At 43.8% G+C, this 23,967-nt stretch overlaps 1 protein-coding gene across 3 annotated transcripts in view; it reads left to right on the top strand.

Moving 5' to 3' along the window:
- The window catches only part of LOC8042541 (nuclear distribution protein nudE homolog 1), a 30,330-nt gene extending 8,860 nt beyond the window's left edge, over window positions 1-21,470 (top strand). The window contains exons 8-9 of one of the 3 annotated variants that reach the window (XM_029970981.4): window positions 16,804-16,904; window positions 18,728-21,470. In XM_029970981.4, the coding sequence (XP_029826841.2) occupies window positions 16,804-16,904; window positions 18,728-18,791 (165 nt within the window). In that variant the 3' untranslated portion in view covers window positions 18,792-21,470. Of the gene's footprint in view, window positions 1-2,874; window positions 3,272-9,221; window positions 9,999-16,803; window positions 16,905-18,727 lie in introns of those variants that run through there. The other 2 variants (XM_040503346.2, XM_029970983.4) reach the window with 2 other exon arrangements.
- Window positions 21,471-23,967: the final 2,497 nt, after the last annotated feature.

Raw genomic sequence — 23,967 nt, 5'->3', positions numbered from 1 at the left:
ATGCTGATCTTGAAGAGTGAAAATTGAAAAAGATAATTTAAAACAACACAAACTACTCAGTTCCTTATTTTTCGGGAAGGGGTTCCTTATTTTCGTCGCAACGCAAACCTTTCTTCCGCAGTTAGACGTCTCCCCTCGATGGTTTGGTTAAATCTTTCCACTGAGCATTCGACAAAGACTTGTTTGAGGTATTGCTCCGAGCTGCCTTCGAGTTACACTAGCTCTCGATTTGTTTGGAATCCCGCCAGCCATTTAGGACACTTATTTTTTCTAATTTACTTTGTGTAAAGGACCCACGACGGAACATGGGAGTCCCATTGTAACCATGTGACGCAGCAGGCAGTAGCCTGTTTTAACTCCGAGGCCGCCCAAGACGTTTACGTCAACTCCAAGGCTCTCGACGTGCTCTTCGCAAGGCTGCTTTTGGGGCATGGGCTTCTGCGCGTGCATGGTCTGCTTTTGCATCGTGGTTGCCGGGTCGTGTTTTGCTTCTTGCCGTGCACTTGTGGTTGCCGATGCCAATTTTGTTAAGTCTTTTACTGGAAACTCCCGGCGTCGTGCGTTTGGGCGAGACGATGGGTCGGTAGTCGCGTAGGCTTCTAGCATCGGTTCTCTTTCCGTTTGTGGCTGTGTTGTGCCGGTTGCGATTTGTTTTCGTAGTTGTTCGTTGCATTTATTCGAGCTGACGGTCGCGATATGTGCCGAGGTTTTTTCGCCAAGATCGGATTGTACCTGCTGCATTTTTGTAAGGCTGTTTTTTTTTTTTTGTGTGGTCTTTGAGAGTCGGTAATGGTTCTCTGAAATTCGAATCTGCGACAGTAAAACAAATTTCATAATTCAAAGTTTCTAAACTGTGCGAGACCTCCTGCTCAAAAAAACAATCTTGGTGTGGAGATTTCCGACAGTGTTCCACCCAGTCTTCTATGGAATTGAGCCCCTCATTTCGTTTTTATTGCAAAAGACATTTGTACATGGTGCAAGTTTTATGTTAATTTTTGGTTAGCATATAAAAAAATTTTCATAGTCCTAAAAGGTTCAGTAAAGTTCTTTTTGTTTTACATTTGGCTGAAAACTCAAATATTTTCCTGGTTTTCCTAGTTTCTTTGTATTTAATCACATAAGAGACACTTTGCTAAAAATCCCCCAAGTGCCCTGGCTTGCACTAGAGGAATCATGGAAATGGTGTCACTTCAATTTCCTAGTGATCTGCAATTTCGACCAATTCGATGCTCAGTTTTGAGTGCAAGTGTCGTGTAGATTGCAGAGACCTGTCGTATCACTTTTAAAATTTCTCGTTAATCTCTGAGTTTTTCACACCGTGCGTGCAACTTTACACTGGCCGAGCTGCAGAAATCTCTTACAATATTATCATTCTTGCAATTGTTGTTTTAGCAGGAATTGCTTGAAAAGCCGAGAATTCTCAACAACCAAAACCAGGATTTAGCTCCCAGTCGGCGAGGCTGTTTATAGCATTTTCAGCGTTTCTAAAGTTCATAGCAGCATCTAGGAAGCTGAACAAGGATTAAGTTATTTCTGCAGCTCAGCCAGGTTGAAGGGTGGATTGCATGCACAGCATCAAAAACGCCGGGATTGGCGAAAAATTTTAAAAATTATACAACGGGTCTTGCAATCTACACGACAGTTATTCAGGATGACTCCAGATTTTGACGGCGCCATGACAGAAAGGCACAGTATATCTTTGTTTTTTTAGTAGTAGCAACATGCTTGTTCGGGTTCCATATTTATTTTTGCAAGAGGATTCTCTAGTCAGCATACAGCCGTTGTCATGGTTAACCGGATGCTGATCTCAAATCGGAATGAAAGGAGTATTTTATCTTCGTTCAAGGTGTCTCGTTGTAGCTTTTCTACTGCGTTTCGTACTTGCCTCAGCATTATTTGTGGCGTTCAAAAGCTTCTTGTCAAAGTTCATCGCAGCTTACTGTGGCTTGTTTCCGTAGGGTGCGATATCTGTGTGAAAGTGTAATGACGTAAAATAGATGTGCGGCAGTTTGCCCGGTTTTTTCTAATCTAAGTTGTCATTACTTTATTTTTTGACTCATTGACATTATCTTGTACTTAGATAATTAGTGGGGAGGGACACTTTGCTATAGTAAAAGTGCTGAATGCTTTTCTACTCCTCGAGATGGCGGCACCTGAACGATGCATTTCTTTTTGCATTGTCTCATTAAACTTTTTAGTTTCCTCTCCTGAAAAGATTGTTTTTAAGTTGTGTGTATTCCGAGGACCGGCTAAAGCTTTCTGCATCCGCATTTGGCAATGCCTGCAAACATATTTTCTATAGAAAAAGATTCTATCGTCGTTTACTTATTGCTTCCTTTTCTTTTTTCTCCCCTCTCCTATCCTTTTTCTTCCCCCATACTAACGGCTTAACTATGATGGTGTACAATCATTACATTAATGTACTGCACTACTTCCCACTGGAAACCGGTACCACTAACTACTGCTCCCATTAATCCCGGTGCATGAAACATCATGGCAAAACCACCCATATCCAAACGCGATCGATCGCTTCCCTAATCGTTGCGTTGTTCATTGTACGCCGAATATTTCTGCTGCGTTGCGCAAATCCGTTACCGTCTTCCAAATGCTTGTATGAAACAACCAATGCAATTGCCACTTATCGTTATTCCTAATCTGGTCGCCCCATGATAAACACCAATTTTGCTTGTCTGATGCTCGTAAAATGACCTTCACCATTTTGTCTAATCGTGGGATGAACTTCGCTTCTCGTTTGAAATGCAAACTGTTGGGCCGAAACGCTACGACGACCAAACCTTCGTTCGAACTGACTAACGATTTATGGGCTTGAAAAACTACTCGCTGCTTAACGATATTGAACGATTGATGGCTCAGTTCCACATCGTGGTGCTCAGAGTTCGTCTCGACCAGAACGGAGAACCGATCGTCGAGCACAGAGTTCGGTCGAGGCCAAGCTACCTGGCCCAGTTTAGCGTTGCCTAGCACCGTCGCAATATCCGGATGATTTTGCGGTGCAACCCACTTACTGTAAACATCTCCACTTATAAGAAACTTTCGATACAAGAAACTTGCGTTTACAGTAGGTTTACCCGACGTTAACATTGGTTCACTTAAAACGGACTCCGAATGTAGCACTACATTCATTAGTTATAGGACATGACTCATGTCATTAAATTCATTGTTCGCTATAAGTAGGGTTCGGTGTTTTCGGATACATCCGAAAAACGCCCGCCAGTAAAATTTTCCTCAATCTGGATTTGTCCGATAAATTCCCAATTTCGATAAACCAATGCCCCTCTTCACCACACACATACATACACACTCGCACCGAAAAAAAATTGTCTTTTACAATCAAGTTTAGGCAGTTCACAGGGTCAATGATCTTAAGAAAATGTCGCCCCTGTTTTGTCTCGAATCTCCGACCATTGACGAAAGGAATCTTGCCGCTTATCTCGTCAAGGTTCGTCGGGACAGCGGGTCCTTTGGGTCAAGACAAAAAGCCACCGTCGAGGTTTCCAGTTTGGCCCATATTTCTTCAGCTGGATTTGGCATTGGCGTCAATGGCATCGGCAATACTCGTCTGTCCCGCGACAAAAGTTGCAAACGGCTGTTACTTCGACAAACATTGAAACCTTTAAAATCGATGAAACTTTGGGAGGCGTTCGCTGGGAAGCTCAAGGCTGGTTCACGTTGTTGCAACAGACTATGACAGGTCCTGGCAAAACCAGTTTTGAGCCTCTCGTGACTGCTCACGTCAGTGCCGCGCAGCAGCAGAGGTCGTGAGCAGCCTAAAGCCCAGTTTCGTTGGACTGGGTCGTAGTTGATCACAATGGTGCAAACCGGCCTTTAGAGGGTCGCGTTTTTTGTAACTGTGAAAGCTGGTGAATCGTACAGATTTCATGGAAGGGAGAAGAGGGGTCGGGCTGTTGATGCTTTTGTGTTGCATACCTTTTACCACTTCACCCCGCGCAGCCACGAAGTAGGTCAATGGATAGGATGGGATGAATTCGGGCTTCCTGGCGACTACCTCCTGAAGTTCATCGAAAGTCGGTATCGCCAGAGGCACTGGCAGCAATGTCAAATTCAGCTATAAGAATATTAATTGATACGAGCTCCTTCTTTTTAAGCTAGCACAGGTTTACACCCGGATATATATCCAGGTGTAATTTGGAATTGAAGGAAAATAGACTTTGATAACCTCAGAATTTCCGGTCAAAGATGAAGTCCAAAAAACGCCCTCCAAATTCGGTGCAAAATGAAGTCCGAAAAACACTGAATTCTAGCAATAAGTGAGCCAATTTTTGATGCCTGGCAAGCCATGCCCCAAATTCAATGGTTAGTGTTATACATACCAGATTCCTAGAACAGCAGTGTTCTCATAAATGGAGCTGTTGCAAGTGGGCTGCACTGTAAGTTGGGTTCATTTTATGTGTGCATCATCGAAGGAAGATCTCCAGCTTCGCGCAGTGATGGGGCTTTGACACCTTGACGAGTTTGAGATTTTTAAGCGAGGGGCAGTCTCCTGGTGCACCTTACATCGAACATTTTTGTGTTGCACGATCCTAGACTGCACGGAGCTATCGTATTTGCTCGAGTAATACACGTACCGCTTGCGAACAAAGCCTGAGGGTCACTTTTCCTTGCAGCGGGCAGATAACCGGTCGCCATCATTCACGATAAAATGTCCACGATTTACGGGACGGGGAGAGTGTCCTTGCGCGGAAATGCTATCTGTGCAGATCACATTTTGACGAGGAATAGTGACCTCGACTTCGTTGTTCACCACTTTTTTTACGCGACGATTGGCTGTATTTGTGTTTTACATGAAAGTGGGCGCAGGGTCCCTGTTTGTAGGTAGCGAGTCTATTGCTCGGGTAACCGCAGTACTTTTGTCATTTTATATTTTTTTAAGCCTTCTTTCTCTTTGTCAGACGAGCCGGGGTATAGCAGACAAAGATTTTCAGGCAAATTATAAATTGACATCTGCTGATTCAATTGAAGGAAAAAAAAAAGCTGTAACCATAGGATGGAAGGGTCTTTGTTAAAGTGTTGTTATATAAAAAGTTTGCAGAATGCTTTTTTTTTTTTTTTTTTTGTAATTTACACGATGTATGCTTGTAAAACTCGTTTGTATGATAAGCTCTCCTTATGCAAAGGTTGTGGGAGGGGCAAAATTTTGCAAGCACTGTTACGGTAGCTGCTTTATTGAGATTATTGTCAGTACAGATCTTGACTCCCAGTCTAGTACGTAGTCCCGGCTGCAATAACTGCAATGTTAGTTTGCTTCTTATAGTGTTGAGGCATTAACACAGCGTGACACTGTTGGCACCAACACAAGCTCAGCGCTTTTTGTCATCTTAGTTAAAAGGGACATCAAATTTCATTGCTTAAGTTAGCACCGCAAATCGGCGCCTGAAAAAAAAGAAAAAAGAAATGGTGGTAGCTTGTTTGTACTTACATTTTCGGGCTGTGTGCATATACTATGGCGTGTCTCCCCCAAAAATTGTTTTGTTTTGATTTCAACGCAAAAATTAATTATTTTTTGCCTTTCTCCACCCAAATGTTGTGCGAAGCAGCCTGATCCGGACGCCAAAGTGGCGGATCGAACCATTGTCTCGTTTAAAAGTTGGAGGGATTTTTTTTAATTTGAATGGGCCTGTTTTTGCTTGTTTCTGGTAACTGGCGCTGTTTAGCGCCACGTATCAGAGAGCTCGGTCTGCTGCCATTTGCCCACCGAAAATTTCAGAAAATTGCATAACTTGAAACTGGCATCTGGTTCGCTGCAGTTGGGAGGAGAACGAGCGTTCGGCAATGCAGTTTATTTTTGCGGTGAAAAAAAAACTGTACATTTTTTGGGGATACCCTGTAGCTGTCATTTTGTGTACCTTCATTCTGTAAAGAATTCAGCTTATTGACTTGTGCAGTGAATTACAGCACTGCTGCTTACGACGAGATGATATGCAAAGGTACAATTATATGACAACTTGAAATCTTGCACCTGAAAATAGTTTGTTGGGTAATTACCGCATGTGTCGGGAATAGTAAGCAATTTGAGGAGGATCGCAGATTATGATCAGCGTTCCCTTAGCGATGAAAATGACTTTACGAGTTTATATGCAGTTGTTTAGCAGACATCTTAATGTTCAGATCAGTGTGCATTTATCTTTAGTGGGAAGTACTTTTGAGGGAATTTGCAGTTGCTGCCTCATATTTTATTGCTTACATGTGTTGTCTCGGGTAGCTTGGGCTGCATCGATTCTTGTTGTATGGATTTGGATTCCTCGAAGCCAAATCGCGTATATGAACTATTTTTGGGAGAATGAATGTAAACTGTACCCTCCATGTATCAGGGTTGAAATAAAAGAAAGGATGCATGTTTTCACAAAAATTGGATGTTCTCTGGTTATAGTTGTTCCATCCTTCGGTGGTGTACTTAAAATATCGAAGAAAGAGTAAAGTCCATGTTTACAAAGGGCAACATAAGCTTCCTTTTGTAATCCAGAAAAATTGTGTTTTTAAACAGAATTAATTGGGATGAAGCATTAATCTTTGTATGTGTACTGAAGCCCTAACATTTTTTCTTATTTTATGTAAACGCTTTGGTCGGCTAATGTCTGCATACCTTAAAGGACATGTGTCCTTGCGATGTTCATTGTCTGTGGCAATGGAGGCTGATTACATACTTCACTGTGGATGTATAACAACCTCGCAGTGCTTGCTCAGAGCCTTTGCAGCGTACGCCACCCGTGTCTCGTTCCGCAACTACAGTTCGGCATCGAGGACGTCGACGGAACGTGCAAGGCCGTTGCTCTCTAACTCCAGAGCTTTTTGCTGCTTCCGTCTCGCTTCGCTCGTAGGCAGTGGGGTTAGTCGCTCGCTTTCGCAAAACGCTCGACGGGCAGCTTCCGGCAGCACAGAGTCCAGCGTTTTGGATTGGCACATATGGCCAGTTTGTACGCACATTCTGTCCTGTATGCATTTTTGTCTTTGCCAAAACTGGTTAAGCCCGGTTCACACTTTTGTTATTGTGTGATCGGCCGTGTTGCAACCGCTGGCGACCGCTCGCGACGATGGAGCACGCTGGCGCCATCTGTTGGGTAGCCCTGGAATACATTGGCGAAACCTTGGGTTTCGCAAATGGTGCGAAACCTCCGGTCTGGTCGTGCGACTAGACCGAAGGTTTTCCCGCATTTGCGAAATCAAATCTAATCGACACCTTTGAGAACGGCGGTTATAACATTGTCAGAATTATTTCAAGCACGGGCGACAGAGTGATGCTCGTAAAATTTGGAAGTGTCCACAGATAGGAAATCTTCCGGTGCTACCCACTAGGTGGCACCAATGTGCTGTCTCGTAAGTGGTCGCGACCGGTTGAGCGCAAATGTGTAAACCAGTGTTTAGAGTGATCTGAGGTTAGGAGTAGGAGGAATTGTGCCTTTTTACTTAAAGGTCCCATGAAACGAATTTTGGGCTGGGATGAAGGACTTTAGATTGGGATTTTACTAATACCATATCGTTTAGTGGGCCAGAAGAAAGAAGGTAGAAAGACAAAAGCCCTACTCTCAGTGCGAAAATTTGAAAACGCAGCAGACTTCTGTACCTCCTTCACTTTGAAAGCTCTCTGCCTTTTCACTGTGATACATCCGCAAACCTAAAGCGCGTCACCAGGTTCAAACACACGTCGCACGACACCGGACCTCACTTATTCCCTTCACACCTAAGCTGACAGTGCGGTGGAAGCTAAGCGCTTGCCGGACCAATCAGCTGCTTACGTTACATCACCTGCCTCATTCTCTGCGCGTGGGTATGCGCGAGGGAGCGTGATCACGTGGCAAAAGTGTGGCTGGCCCGAGGAGCACATAGCTTCCACAGCACTGTCAGCTTAGGGGTGAACGGAGTAGGGAAAGCAACTTTTGTTCCGAGTTTTGAGCGACAGTCTAATCTTCTGGGAGGAGAATGGCTGTGTCCGCGTACATAGACAAGGATCCGAGCAAGAGGACTCCCTCCTTTCTGTCTTATAGAACTGTTTGATACAATGCGCGATTTGTGAGTTGGGGAAAGCTAAACAGGAGAAGGCTGAAAAATCGTTTCATGACCCCTTTAAAGCTACAATTTATTTCTGTACTCTTTAGTTTTTATGTTGCGTAGTCTGCGCGTTTTTTTGCTCGATCCCATCTGGGTTGAAACCTGCTGTGCATTTGCTCAAACAGCTCAATTGTGCAACATCAAGATGAGACTGGCACAGAGAGTCCCTCTATGTTGCGCATGGTTAACGCGGCATCTGGGGTTTGATTTTGGTCGAAGTGAGAGTAAGAGCGTTCTCGGCTGCCTATTGGACGTCGCATCGCAACTTCCCACCGGGCACGCGTAATAGACTAATAAGAAAATTTCGGCCCGTTTGATTGGGCACTGTTTCGGCAAACGACTCTCCAGCTTGCAAATGGGGAGAAAGGTCTCGGGGCTTCTAGTGCACTTGTCCTTGGCACCTCTTCATCCACCCGTCGAATATCGGCTTGTGCAAGGCTGTAGAACAACTTCAGATTTGCAAAATAAGAGAGGGTTCTGGATGGCTTCCAGCGTAGAATAGCAGATCCTCATAATTCCACCCCAAGTGCTATGTCGCTTCGCCGCTGCATTCAATTCGTAGCAGACGATTTGCTTTTACAGCGGAGCTGTTAAGGGCTAGGTTCCCCAGGATCGTGTCCGTGTATGTCGACACAAACCTACCTGGACAGCTACCGTCATCTATAAAAGACGGTGGCGAGCACACAACCAGTATGGTTTCCGCCGTCGCTCGTAGATGGCGCCAACTTTTCCAGCTATAATAGAAGAATGGATAGTTGGGCGCGTTGGTGGGAATTCATCGTAGGAAACAGCGCGAAAAACAGACGACGACGAAGAAGCACACAGTGTATCGAGTACAGCTCCGCTGGTTTTCCTTATTCACGAGAGTGGAAAGGCTAAACGTTTTTTTTTTCTTTTTCTGTCTGTTGGCAGATGACGTACAGTGTTTGCTTGTTTCAATTGCATCTGCAAATGACGCCTTGTAGCAGACGAACCACATTCTTCGCTCGCTCGGCGAGAGGCAAATTGGATCTCGCTCTCTCTGTGACCAAAATCGGACCCCGGTTGTTTCTTGAGCGTCGGAAGATAAAATGGCCAAAGTGCCCGATGATCGCATTGGCGAGATGAGAAGCAATTGTGGACGCCAACTTTTTCAGACCATGTTAACGGTGGCCATGACACCGCCCCATGGACGTCGAAACGGCACTGCGAGCGACGCACGGTTTGAGTCAACGTCACGGCAGCGGCCACAGAGGGCGTGCGACCACTAGCTTTCATTTAAAAATGCCTTGTTTTCAATTTGTTTTGGGTTTTTTTTTTTTTTTTTTTTCATTTTTATTTTGTTCATTTGTTTGTAGATGGGGCTCTTTGTCTTTGGCAGTCCAAACCCGGTTTCCCCTCCGACATGGCGAAATTGCCGCAACAGTAATTTCAACAAAGAGTAATAAGAAAAGATTAACGCGAAAAAAAAAAAGGAAGAGACATGGAAGTGGCGTCTTCAGCGTAACAACAGTCACTTGACCTGGTCATGCGACTACCATCTGCTGAGCATTGCCCACCGGGTTTTGCATATTTTGTAGACTTCCTACATCTCGGACGGTGGTGGTCATCGCGTAGCGTTGTTGTGACAGGGCTCCCTTGCTATTGGCACCTCACTCCTATTGGCTGGTGCAAGCCATCACATGACCATAGCAACAGCCAATGGCGTTCTTGTCGGAAGTTACAGTAAAAAAAAATTCGGTACATGAACGATCGCACCGGGATTGACCAATCCAGAAATGTGTTCTACGTACGACGAGTTTACCAGATACAACCAAAATGCTACCGCAAAATTTTTTTTTTGTGTGATTTGAAGGTTAAGTTATATGCTAAAGGTTCTGAAAAAAAATGGAAGAATTTCTTTTTATTTTTCTTGTTTATTTTGCAAGTTGTTGCCCCATTTTATTTGAGGTATTTTGTTCCAAGTTGTCACACAGTGTTAGAGGCATAATCCCAAGGTGTGGATACATGTTCATCCAAGCAAGGTACTCAACTTGCCTCCCAAGTTTTGGATCGGGTGAACCCAAATACAAAGAGCCCTGTCGGTAGGCCCTTTGAAGATGCGCAGCTGTTGGTGATGCCTTTGTTCCTTCTTTTCCTTCGTTCATTTGATGGGCAGTATACCTTAGCGTGGTGTGCTCGGTCTTTGATTGTATATATATCAGCAACACCATGACGTCTACAGAATACTTGGGTGCCATACTTCATAATCATGGAGCAAACCGCTATGCGCTTGTATCATGGAGTAGGGTATTTAGGAGGCACCAGCTGCTTACACCATGTTAATAGACTTTTCTTTTTTTTTTTTTAGTGTGTGTATGATGGTTGTATACAAATATGAAGTTGGCTGAGACCCTTGCAAGATGTTTATTCTTTGTGCTGCACATTTTATAAGCAGGGTTCCGTGTTTTTGTGGTTCGTTTCTCTTCAAATTGGGAGATGCGTTTTTTTTCTGTTTTTTTTTTTTGGCTGGTTTAGTGGTTTGCTGTGCTTATTTCGGTGTTTTGAAGAAAACGGTACATGATCACAGGGCTCCTTGATCTCCAGGGGACGTGCGCACGACCCCAACGCTTCAAAAACGTCCCAGCACCAATAAGAGGAGCGCAGTTTCTAAAAAAGGGTCAGCCCTCGCAGACATTTCAACATGGGCCGCGTCGACCTACGCCGAAATGTCTGCGAGGGCAGACCTGGCCATCACGGAATAGGATCGCATATAAAGGTTTCTTCCCGCAAACTTTCTCATTCGAGGATGGCCCAAATTCAAGGGTCTGTCGGTTTTCCCCGATTTTGATAATGCCGGCACGGGTGTTACTTTTCGGGGGTCTGTCAGTGTCAGTATCGTACCGGAAACACGGGAACCCTGCTCGTAAACTGTTGGCATTAGCGACATTAGAAGTGGGGCACGCACTCTCGTGGCAGTGGAGTTAGACGTGTAAATGTTTGCACCTACAGTCTCCAACAACCTGAAAGACCCATTCGCCTAGTGTTTATGCAGCGATGCTAAGCACACATTCTTTCTCGGGCACTTTGTTTTTGGAGCAAGAATAGAAGGAAAAAAAAAATGTCCATTTATTTCTTCTCCCTAAGTAATGCGGACCTTGCTAAAACGAGTCCTGCGTAGCTGCCCGGTGCTGCACCTTCCAATGGGCCTTTCATGCTGTGCTTTTGAATGATGTTTGTGTTGACTTGGTGAGATTGAGAATAGGCTAGGATAAGTTAAAAAAAAGCTCAGTTGTGATACGCTGTGGAGATTGCATCTTCATATTTTTCCTCTGTCTCTTTCTACGCCTGCTCTTTAAGCTTCAGCACTATGTGCACTGAAGGAGCTCGGTCTGCGACTTCCAAGCTAAAATTATGTTTTTACAAAAGTGTGGGGAACATTTACCTATGTTTGGTAGTCCTTCCTTCAAAGTGAGGTTCAGACTTGGGGGTAACTTCTCTTTATATTTGTAGTGTAATGATGTTGCAAGTAGGGGGTTTGGTGGAAAGAGCAATTAGCATATTGAATTTCGTTTGAAGCTTTTGACCCGAGGAAGACCGATTCTACTGACTCTCTGTTAACTCCAAATGCTTCTGCTGCAGGAGGTCGGACTTTGCTACAAAGTTGGTTCTTGCACGTTTGTCGTACATACTTCATAACTTTTATTTTGACACACCTAGAACTTAGCCAGAACTTCTTCAAATTGCTCTCTGTTTTATTGAGAAAAGGTATTTATGCTTGGAGAGAGTGGAGTTTTGCATTTTCTTACAAGCTAGAATATTTCTCGGTTGCCAGTTTGAGGCATTCTTGACCATAGTCGGTGACAACTCTAGAAGGTAGGGCGAGAGAAAGGAAGCTGGGAAAGGAGAAAATGGACCCAATGCTGGCAAGGAAATCGCCAGCGTTCCGTTTGCTTCCTCTTCTCCCACATTCCTTTCCCTCATCCTACCTTCTTAACCTGCAACATACTATAGTTACAGCACACTTTTTTTCTCTTACAAAAGTTTCATTTTCTTCCTGAAATTTAATTTAACACTATACGTACAGTGCCTGAGGTTGGTGTGATACTGTTCTCTGACATTCTTAAGGATCACATGTGCATTAGGTGTGCTTGGTTGTTGTGTGCACTGGTGTTTGAGATCTGCTATAGTATAGTTTTTGGCTTATTATTTATCAGTATGTGGTATATTGCTCGCCAAAGGAGGTTATTTTTTAATTTTTTATTTTTGCTGCTACTATCGTAAAATACTGAGCAAGCGCCCACTCAAAATTTGAAGATATTTGCAAAAAAATGTGGATAGGCACTTGTGAGGTCATCAATTTGACATATATGGATATTGTTTTAGATGTTTTAAATTTGGGGGTGAGCACTTTTTGTGGAATGATCGAATGCGGTTTTCTACGGTAGATTTTTTGAATATATATAACTGCACCCAGTAACTTGTTTTTGGCTGCAACATAGTATTCCTCGGTGTTCGGTTTCAGTTATTGTAACGGTCCAATATTTTTGTAGCTTTAAATGCGTAGATCTCTGAGTGATCATGCATCTTATATGTCAAAATTAGTATGTCGGGAACTTTCGAGCGGCATTTGTGCATTCCTTGGTCTTCACAAATTAACGTGATTTTCTGAAGGATATAGCCTTGGACTTTAGTGATTTTGCCAAAGAGACGGGTAATCTAGACTTCAACCTTAGTAGCGACCATTCTTATGTAAAGCTTTCTTGAGCCGTGCACCAGACGTTGGCTCGCCCGATTTTCCTAATTCTGTTTACCCTCCATGGGGTGGGCCATCTCCCGGTATATTTCATTAAGCTTGCCAGCATCTTGTGTCTCTTGATTGTGGTTCTTGCTAGGGACGTCGTTAACCAGCCGAGGCAAGACTACTTAGCGGGTTTAACATTTTTAACTTTCAACACAAAATTCGATAAACGTTTGGCTGCGATTTGCATCTACGGAAATTGAGACCAAGTTGGTGCCATTCGGCGAAGGAAGATAACAGATGAAATAATCAACTAAAACAGATACTTGTTTTTATACTGTGCAAGAAAAAAAAACAAAAAACATGAGCAATTATGTTTTGAGATGTGGAATAATCTACTGAATAAATTGGGGTTTTAAACCTTTCTGCAGAAGTCGAACCTCGGGTTAAAAGATGGTTTTGCGACGTCCCAAGCTTTTGCATTTGGCGATGTAATGGTGGAACGCGGCTTCCTTTCCTCAGCTTTGCCAGACAGCATGTGGTGTAAATATTTTTTTTTCTTTCGTTTTGCTTTCCTTCCAGGCTTTTTTCAGTTTCGTAAAGTGCAGAAATCTGTCTCGATGCGCGTAAGGACAACAGTGAATGGGACTTGTTTTTTCTCCTCCTTGTCTTTGCCAAAGATCTTCATTCTGTTTACAAAACTGCCTTTGTCATCAGTTCTTTTTTTTTTTCTGTTTCACTCGCTTTGTGATTTTCAATTGAAAGAATTAAACTTGTGTTTGCATGTTTTTTTTCCCTGGCATGTTTATTTTTATTTTGGGGGGGGCCTTGTACAGAAAATGTCAAGCGTTACAATTGTTTGTATGTTTTATTCCTGTTTGGTGCTGCCTGTGTTGCAACGTGTTTTTAAGGTATTTATTTTTCTTTTTAGTTCTTAAAGGCGCACTGATGGGTCAAAATCATTTTATTTTTATTATCCGAAACAATTGAAAGCTATGCCTGGACATTCATTACCCCCTCAAAATTCGAAACTTGGGAACACAGTATTCGTGAAGTAAAAAAAAAAAAAAAAGAAAAAACGATTTCCAAAAGCCGAATTTAAAGTTCCCGCGCGATCCACACCAGTGCAGCGACGTCAAATACTGAGTCGTCTTGTAACTTGAGTTCTTCTGATGCCCTCGAACCTTCTTAACCCAAAGTGTCGTGTTCGCCCGCCTCCCAAAATCGACCCCTCTCCTTCGTGCGCGACGCCTAACGCTGTGAGCAGAGAATGCTTGACTTTCGAGTTTGAAGTTCTTTTAGGGTCTTTTTAGCCATCTCAAATTGTTTTGAAACGGTGCGAGGTTGAAGAGAACGCGCAGTGGACAATGGTGAGCTACGTGAGGGGCCACGACGGAGTCGCAACCGAAACTACAGTGCACAGACACCAAATCCAGTTGTTTCGACCGTTCAACATTTTTTTTTTTCTAAGTCTGGGAGGTCGTCAGGCACCTAAAAAAGACCACTTCGTCAGATTCCCCGACTCGCCGATCATTCTCTGCTACATGCGTCGAGCGTCGCCATGTTTTCCGAGGGAAGATAAAAAGCCAGGAGGCGACATCACGCTGGAATCTGATTTTCGGTATTTCAAAAAGAAGGGTCGTAATGCGTTCACAATTGCGTTCAGAAACATGTCTTACGAATGCCGTAACTAAATATTATAAAAATTTTGCTTACGGAGCTTCTACATTTTATGATCGATTACATCAAAAATAAAAAGAAGCAAGGAGCTGAAAGGAGAGAAACTCAAAAAATAAAAGGCATGCATGAAAAACTTTCTTTTTTCGCGTTGTATTTTTTGCATGTTTGACTGCAAGTTGCATTGTTTTAAACAACAAAACAAAATTTGACTTTTGGGGTGTCGGTGTTCCTTTCAAGGTATTTTGAAATGTTCAGTCTATCCAAAAATTAATACATATTATGAGGTTGAAATCAACATTGTGCTATTATATAAGCTACGTACCACATAGGGATATGTAAATGACAAATTAACTTCAATACATGTCGTAAGAAAGCTGTTTTTGCACTTTTCAAAGATAAAATTGGGTTGTCATGCTCCCTATAGCCATATACCATTTTATTATAAATGGGTATGATCCGTTCACAATATATAGACAAGTATATGTGGCTTTTTAAAAAAATGTCGCATGTGATGTCCTCATTGCTTTAAAATTGCAGTGCTGTTCGTAATATTTTGACAGGTTTATTAAGAGGCATTTAGGCCATTTTGCATTATGAGACATTTGTACATTGTATGTTGTGAAGATACAGCATCACACTGCTTAGTTCTTACTGTAGCTCCAATGATCGGCCAGGCGATGAATCTGATTTGTGTTTTGATAAGCATCACACAAGCAATTTAGTCTTTGTTGCCCCTGGTTCTTTCACTTTATTGCTCCAATATACTGCAACTTCTGCGTTTCTAACGCTTCATTGCCTTTAATGCACTCGTGTGGCTTTCATCGATGCTTGTTGCACGACCTACTAGCCGGCAAACCCTGCTGTCTTCTGCTACTGACCTCCCCTACGAAATGTTTTTGTTACTATAATCGTGCTTTTATCATCTCGCTGAGAAGAAACGAAATCATTAACTTGTGCTCATCATTGGTATTGATTCGGTGAAATGTGTGGAGAGTCTTTAGAGACTACAGCTTCTCGGTAGTAATAGACTCTCTCATGACTAAGCAAAAACACAACTTGTCGTAAAGGTGGGAACGTGTCGATACGCCAAACTCGAGAGACTTCTATTCATACAGAACTACCGAGAATCGGAAATTGCCAATTGCTTCGCTTACCTTTGCTGGGCACAAATGGTGCTTGCGTCCACAAAATGCAAGCAATTTACAGTCGGGCAAACGCTACCCATTTCCTAACGTGCAACCAAATTTTAATTGCAACTGACAATCTTTTTTTTTCTTTTACTTTTTTTCTTCTGTTGGTTTTCCGTTTTTTTTTAGATGGGGTATAGTTCAAGGTAGGGAAGTGAACCTTTCACTCAACTACTTTTATGGTTTTCGGCAGCATTAATAATTTTATGACATTGGACTTTATGTGAGCAGTCTTGCGTTTTCTAATGAGCATTGAAATGTATCCTGAAAACTAAGTATTTCGTAGCTGCGACGACTTCATGCCATAAACACAGCCATGCCTAACAAAGAAATTAATATGCCCTTTGAATTTGGCTTTCCATATCCCTAAGCTTACTTTTTATATGTAGTACTCACTGTTGTACATTGTAGTTGTAATTTGTAACCCTCCATAGTAAATTTTGTATGTAGTTTCTTGGAAAATGGGGAAGAGTATTTTCCTATATACAAAAACAAAGTGGCAAAAATCTATACATGCTTGTAGATGATTAAAGCAATTGCATGTTTTGGAAGCTCAAATTTTAACAGCTACTGAATTTTCCATCTAGACGGATACTAGACAGAAGCTATCTTAAGCCCTTTTTGTTTCAAATTTGACTCGCTCATTGGAGAGTGATAGTGCCGCACAATGTTATAGTTTGCAGAGTAACATCGGCAAGTCATTTTGGTATCTTCCCTATCGTTTCAAGACTATCATGTCGTGCCTACTGCAGTTCAAGGACTTTGTGTAAAACTTCCTATTTTCCCTAACTTCAATGGTCTGCAAATCTCTAGCTTTCCTGTCCCTTCTACGTTTTTGATGCTTCTTCTCTACCCCAGTCTCAGGTTAAATCAGCATGGTTAAAAAAAGATTTTTTTTTTAATTGTTCCCGATAATATTGTTATTGTTTGAGTAGTTGCGTCTCCCGACACCGTTGGTCATCCTCACTCCAGCTGCTTTGCTTTTTCACTTCGCACCGTTGTCACCTCCGCAAACAGTGGGTCGTCATTCGAATGCATGCTCGAGGGCGAGAGTGCGGCGTGGCAAACACGGAAACGCATGGAAGCAAACGTGGGCACCCTCCTCCCCATCCTTCCCCTTTTCCCCCTCTTCCATCCACCCGTGGTTTGCAGACGCTGGAGTCCAAGCTGGCGTCCTGCCGCAACTTCGTCAAGAGTCCGCAGCGAGAGGACGTGGAAGGGCTCGGAGCCATTTCCGGCGTGGCCGCCGCCGGGTAAGCGACCTCTCCCGCCGTCTCGTCCGACGAATCCAAAGTTCTGCGATAGCTCGTTACGAAAAGGAAGCTGAAGGAATCCAATCCAATAGCTATGGTGGCTGCTACGCAGCTCGTTGCCGCTTCAGGATTGTTTCGGTTGCGTGGTTGGGACAGGAGGCCCAGCCATGCGACTGTTAACTTAGTCTCTCCCTATGACGAACTGCGGTCAAGGCTACGGGCCAGCAGATCTAATGGCGGACCGGTTAGAAACCACGTGACGTGTTGGTCCGACGGGCGTATTGTTAGAGGGGGATCGGCGGCAGCGCGCGTCGGCGCACGGGAACGCGTGGAGCGAAGGATCGCGTTGCAGAGCCCGGGGACCCAGAGTTCGATCCCCACCCCCGCCTGCTACGGTCTGGGTGCACATCGTACCGGCATGCAGTCGTGCATCGCTACCGCGCAATGCAGGTCAAAGACCCCGAGCTAGCGGTTGTACTGCACCGGCTAGATTTCTCATCTACGGCCGAGAGACTGGTCGCCTGTTTCCGGCCGCCGAAACAAACGTGCGACGCAGTTGCGTATCGTCGGAGCAGTATATTGTGTGGTTTCTAACTCGTTCGCTATAGCTTCGGCTGCTCTTCGTCGTATGGCTTGACAAGGCGTACAAGTAAGGTGTCCACCAACCTGGAAAAGCTGGAGAGCCTGGAAACTCGGTTAGGTGCGAGAAAATGCCCAAGTTTAACGCTCAGCGAGGCGGGAGGGTGCGGTGTGCGAGAGACGGCGGCGACGTGAGCCGCCAACCTGATTTCTCAGATTGGACGGTAATGGTTCAAAGAGCCGCCGCAACTCCAACCTCTGCACATTCTTCTTTTGCCATGTTCGGAGACTTTCATCGAAATATTCGGGGAAATCCTAGAAGTGACGAATTTGGGAGAAGCGGTTTGGCGGACGCCCTGAGGAGGTTCCAAGCTTGCGAACGGAACCGGGCAAAACTCCGAAAGCCGTCGGCAACAAACTTTTTGTCACTGGACCGTCTGCAAAGTTCCCGTGCAGTACAGCAGGCGCAACTAAGCTGCATGTGCTTAGCTTTCATGGGGAAGATTAGATGTATATGGTTGAACTGAGGTGGCAAGCACGTGCAGAGCACCCTCTGTTTTAGGTTTATGCTCAAAACGGTAGTCTTAGATGTCAACGTGTGCAGCGAGTATTGCTACGGTCCACGCATGATCCTTGCGGAGTTGTCCGAAAAAGCCCAGTATACAACGTCATGGTGACCCCCAAAAAAAAAATAAACTTAACTTTTCTCTTTTTTTTTTTTTTTTTTCAAGCTCTGTAGTATTTTGTGACTGCACACCCCGCACATTGCTGCGCCCCTCTCGGAAGGTCCCGTGACACCCACACGACATTGGATTGGCTTCGATGGCTCATAGCATGCTGGGGTGTATCGTAACGTGAAACGGTGTGTAGCGACAAGTACGTGGTGCGAGAAGGAATGTAAACGGGTATGGTGCGGGACGTCTCAACCCACCTCAGTCGACGATGTCAGAGTTGGGTCGGAATGTCGCATCCTTTTGCTCTCTCTCTCGCTCACAGATTTTGATCAGTAGTTTCAGTTTCACTGGTTAGGTCTAGTTCTGCCACGCTCTGTTTCCTAACTAAATGCTCGTCCACTAGTTCTGAGAAGGAAGAATAAATTGTTTTAAAATAATTGTAGTGTTCCTTTAACGAAGGTACTTTTTAGAACTGTTTTTTTTTAATTGTCGAAATGTGCATCTACATGTTTTGGAACTCGGCCGGCCGAGAGCTTGTCTCCTCACTTTCCAACGTTTTTTTTTTTACAGGCGAGCTCACCTCAAGCAACGTGCGCTCTCGAGCCCCCAAGAGTTTGTGCCGCTCGCCTTTTGAGGAAGGCCGGCGGAAGAAAGGACTCGAGTTTTAATCAAACAATCAACCGCAAGGCACAAAGACAGTCGTTTCGCGCACACAGCGTGTCTACTCGCCACCTCGCGGCTTTTCCGACCAAACTCCCTCGACCGCAGCAAGACCGGAAACGGCAGCTCTGCGGTTTCGGTCATGCAGAGACGTTTGTCGGCGGGAAACGGAAGGCAGTGAGTGCATCACATGTGTCGCGTTTCTGCAGTACCGCGCGGCTTTATTTAAACACAAACGGACTTCCTGGTTTTGTCATCGATGTCAATGTTTCGGAGAGCTGGAGCCTTTAGCTCTTCTAAGTAAGGGCCTAACTTTACGGGAAAGGTTTTTTTTTTTTCTTTTAATTGTTTTCAGTGTTTACTTTGGAACTGTTTGCGTCGAACTCTCATTTTTCGGCGTAACGTCTTGTGTGTCATTGACCCATATCTCTGTGCATTGTTTTTTTTTTCTTTCATTTTGAATTTTAGAAATTTTTAGTTGCTGACGAGATTCAGAATGGCTGAGCATCTCTTCAGAACGGTGTTTCACCGAGGCCCATTAGGTAAGGTACAAACACTTTACCATGCTCTAGCTGGTAAGGTAAAAACACCTTACCATGCAAGAGCATGGCAAGGTGCTTGCTAGCCTTTAGTTTAACGTTCCATTCAGGGGCTTAGCGTTTTGGGGTGTTTTGTTTAAATGGCTCTGTGTTTTACGGGACTTCCGTCTTTTAAGTCAGTGAATTCGTCTTTGTCTCTCAGTATTTGTTGTCGTCCGTGGCCCTTTGACCGAATGTTAAATCCGGATGTTTAGAAGATTGAAGCAAATGTTCATAGTGGCTGTTCAGAACTGTGTATATGGGATCAAAAAGATCACTAGATGTTCCTAACTCAGCATTGCCCATGTTAAGGGGGGACATGGGTCATTGGAGCCAAAAATGTCCTAAAACTGTATTCTTTTGAAAATGGCAATGGCTGTTATTCTTCTGAATTCATCAGGCTTCTAATTTCATGGATGAATATGTGGGCTATAAATCAACTAATAATGTCTATGCGGGCTGAATGTGAGTTGAAGTTGACTCTAAAACATTGCTTTCACTAGACACAATTTTCGGACTCGTGAAAAGTTTGCAGGAGAGATATCTCAGCAACCAGAGCAGATAGAATTATAACCTTTCCTGAAATGTGTAGCTAAATGTGTGAAGCATACAATGTTGAGAGCAGATTTTCTAATAAAAGTCCAGAAAATTGTTTATTTGATCTTTTGTTTTATTATTTGTTAGCCATGCATTGAGCACTGAACTTCAATATGTGTTAAAATCATTAATAGTGTGTTTATCTTAAAAGTACTTCCAACATTGTATGCTCTACACTTTCTAGTAACTAGCCATGTGTTACAAAGGATATTTTGTTGAGTAGTTTGTTTCGTATCATTCCTCCAAACGAAGGCAGGCGAGTTTTAATTACCTTGAGGACAATTCTCCTGACTGAGAAAACAACCAGATATATGAAATCAGCACAAAAAGCTGAACAAGCTTATGCAGTTTCAATGGGTTTGGTCACAGAATAAGAAAGAAAGCTCCAAGACCAGTGTTCCCCCTTAAATCTTTTGTACTTTCTGTTTGCATGATGAGCAAGCGACCATAATTGGAGAGTGAAAAATTCTTAGCATGCTTTACGGCGGACGTGTTCAAGAGATGTCGCTATTGGAAACCATGTCTGCACAATGTGGCGTACGTTAAGAGGTTTCTGAATCGTTGCAAGGTCTGTTCTTAGTGGAACTGCCTGCAGCTGTCCTTGCCATGATTTCTGGATTGAACCAAATTTTCAAACAATCTCTTCATTGTTTCATGCACGGCAGTCATCTGTTATGTATGCGTTTATCTCGAAGGGAAAAAAAAACGTTCCGCTACCTTCGCTGGGCTTGGGGCAATGCAGTACACTTTAAAAACAAACAGAAAAAACTGGTTGGTTTTAGGAATTGTCTAGCCACAACTCTATGTGAAGTTCTGGGAATAGTCTAGCACACTGAAGTGTCTACTCTAGCCTTCTATACCAATTGGTGAAAAAATGGACCAAGCACGCTCAAATCTCGACTCTGGATCAGTGTTTTCTGGTGTGGGAAGTTGTCGAAATTGCTACCCTCTAGTTTCAGTACAGCTGTTTACAGGATTGTGAGAGGCAGAAATGTCCAGAGAGGGCTACCGTAAATGGAGGCTCGGCGTCAACGTCCTCAAAGTTCATTTTAAGCGTGGCCTCAGTCGTTTTTGATACAGTGGCATTACCTGCCGCTGGCATCTAGGCATGAAGTATTTCAGTGGTCTTATCACCCAATTGTAGCGGTGTTGGGCGAGTCATGTCAAAGTCACTACTTCTCGACTCCTAGACAGTACGGAGAGAAAAAAAAACATTTACCGGTGACCCGTATCTCTGCTTTACATAGAGTATTTGAGAAGTGGTAGTTTAAATTTGTTTAGAAGCCGACGGTCATTACAAAGAGTCAAGGACATGTTCATTCATTTTCTCGCTAAATTTAGCGGGGAACTCGATGTCGTACGGCGTCGGGTCGGAGGACATTGTGATATTGCAGGGTGCCAGGACTCGACACGGTGGCACAATGTGACCTAACATCAACCTAACGTCAAACAATTTGGTCTACGAGAAAAGAGTCAAAGTACAGGCTAGCTGGTGGAAGTCAACCATTTCGTCGTTTACCCTGAGACTGGGGGGTTATTTGAAGAGCAGAAGTAACAGAAAAAACAGACAGATAGCTGAGTTTGAGACCTGTCTGTTTTTTCTGTTACTTCTGCTCTTCAAATAACCCCCCAGTCTCAGGGTAAACGACGAAATGGTTGAATTTTGTCTACTTTTTTGTTTGTCTGGGAGTAGATTTAGTTCATGGAGAGGCGACAAGTCGCCGATTACCATGAGAAACATGACTGCTTTCTTTTTTTTGTTGCAAACAAAGCAGTTAATGTGGGGTCCTTCAGTGAAAAGTGTGGTGGATGTGTTTGCAGACAGTAGCTTTGGGTAGTTTTAATGGCACTCAATGAAGAGCGAACTTGGCAGACAACCGGCACATCATTATTAGGTAGTATACAGCAGAAGCGGTACCGGATTCAAAGCGCCTGGATAGTTCTTCGAAAAACAAGGTACATTGCGATTTCTGGTGACCAGATATTTCTCTCCCGTTACAAATCGATCTAAGCCGTGCAAAGACTCTAGGGTGCCTTAGCATCCGCTACATGTCCAACAAGCATTGGCACGGCGTCGTGCTGCCATCTTGTTGGGCAGACTTGCGTGTGGCGACCTACCAGATCCCGAGCGACAAGGACGACGCTTTCAGAGAGGCTGGCGGTCACGTGGACGTGGACAAATACTCCCACGGGTGTCGCCTCGGTACACGGACAGTCTTCACGGGAGGTCTGCAATTTGCCTTTCCACTGCGTCGTTTGAAACCGCAAGTTTGTCCCAACGGTCTTGGCTAGTCTTCTGTCGCATTGCGCGGCAGTCGCAGTGTATAAAGGTGTGTCCTCGTGCGTGTCGTGTTCGGAACTGAGCGATTTCTGTTTAGTTTGCTTCTTAGGAGTGTTCTTTAGGACACGCTCGTAATCGTGGTCCTGCTTCTGGAAGTGGCTTTCTGTGCGTTACGCGATCGCACCGTTTGAGACAATAAATTGTGCAATCTCCAGGATGGTTCTCTTTGGCTCGTCTCGGAAGCTGCGACTGCTGCCAGCGCGAGACACATTTCTTGCGGAATAATTTGAAAGTTTGGCACCTCTTTCATTAACCATTTGACGGTCGTCGCCGTACGTGTGCAAAGGTGTTTACATGTCTGAAAGTGCCCACCAAAACACGAAACTTGATATGTCTTTGAACTATAAGCTTTTTATTCACACGGTGTTTCGCTTTCACTGGGCTATCTCTAGTTTCCAGGTTAGATGCTCCGCAAGCGTGATGCTCACTTTGCATAGTGGCTGCTCTGGCGGTAGTGCGAACGGGAACGCTGGCTTTAAGGCCCGTTCACACTCTTGCAACCTCTTAAAACTGGGTTCCTTAAAACCTCTTACAACGAGAGGACACACTGGCGCCATCTATTGGGTAGCAGTGTAAACTTGGCAGTCCGGCATATTTTATATTTCTCTCGCGCATTATCCTTTCTTTCTTGGCTCGAAAAACTTTTGTCAACGTTATAAACGAGCCTCTCTTCTAAATATTACGCACATTTGACCTCGAGAATCCCGCGAAACCTTCACTCTTGTGAAATGCAGTTCCAGGGTCACCACATAGATGGCACCAGAATGCGAGTTTGTTGCCTCGTCCTAAGAAGTTTTAACAGATCTCGTCTCTCTGCCGTACTCGGTTGCAAGAGTATGAACGGGCTTTCAAGATTCACATTTCTAACACCTTTGGGAATTAAATTTGGATGGTGAGAGTTCGTCCGAAGAAGCTTCGTTAAGTGGCTCCGGTCAAGAATCTGAAGCTGCAGGAACATTGCGGAAGCAGATGCACCAAAATATAACCGAATAGAAGAAAGGCGACAACTTTGCCAACTTCAATATTTTCATTCAATGCTTTTAAACCTAAACAGCGTGCAAGCACTGTACATGCTCTTGCTAAGTGATAAAGAAAAAAACCTGTGCATTGAACCTTTGGAAACAACCCAACCACTGGGAACCCTCGTTTTTTTTTTCGGAAACATTTTATTGGAACAAAAGACTACCGTCAAAGGGTAAAAAACGAACCATTTTCGTCGGTTTGTTTTTAGGGGAAACAAAAGCATCTAATCCAATCTGCCAGGAACTACTTTGTTCTGTATAGGAAGTTTTTAGTACCGTATATGATGCAATGCAGTGAACAAAAATTGGGTCATTGAAATCAGATAGCCACATTGATGTTACGAATTAGGACGTGCTCCAGGCATTGAAGTCTATAGAACTTTTGCTAAAATATTTACTTGCCAAGGAACATGCTGAAATCGAAGTTACGCACACTGCCTGTGCTGGCATCTGTAGCAGGAACTGTTCTAAAGCAACTCTAAAGCAAATGCTAATTTGCATGTGCATTCATCAGTATTTAATTTGGGTTCTTTTACTTGGAATCTTAAAGGCCTAAGTTTCAAAATTTTTTAATCTTCGTTAATCTAATAAATGTAATCTTTAAAGCCTAAG

The sequence above is a fragment of the Ixodes scapularis genome, unplaced genomic scaffold (genome assembly GCF_016920785.2).
Source record: "Ixodes scapularis isolate PalLabHiFi unplaced genomic scaffold, ASM1692078v2 PGA_scaffold6__148_contigs__length_123643588, whole genome shotgun sequence".
Lineage (NCBI taxonomy): Eukaryota > Metazoa > Arthropoda > Arachnida > Ixodida > Ixodidae > Ixodes > Ixodes scapularis.
Note: the sequence above shows the minus strand (reverse complement) of the source record. Positions and strands in the feature narration are given on the sequence as shown.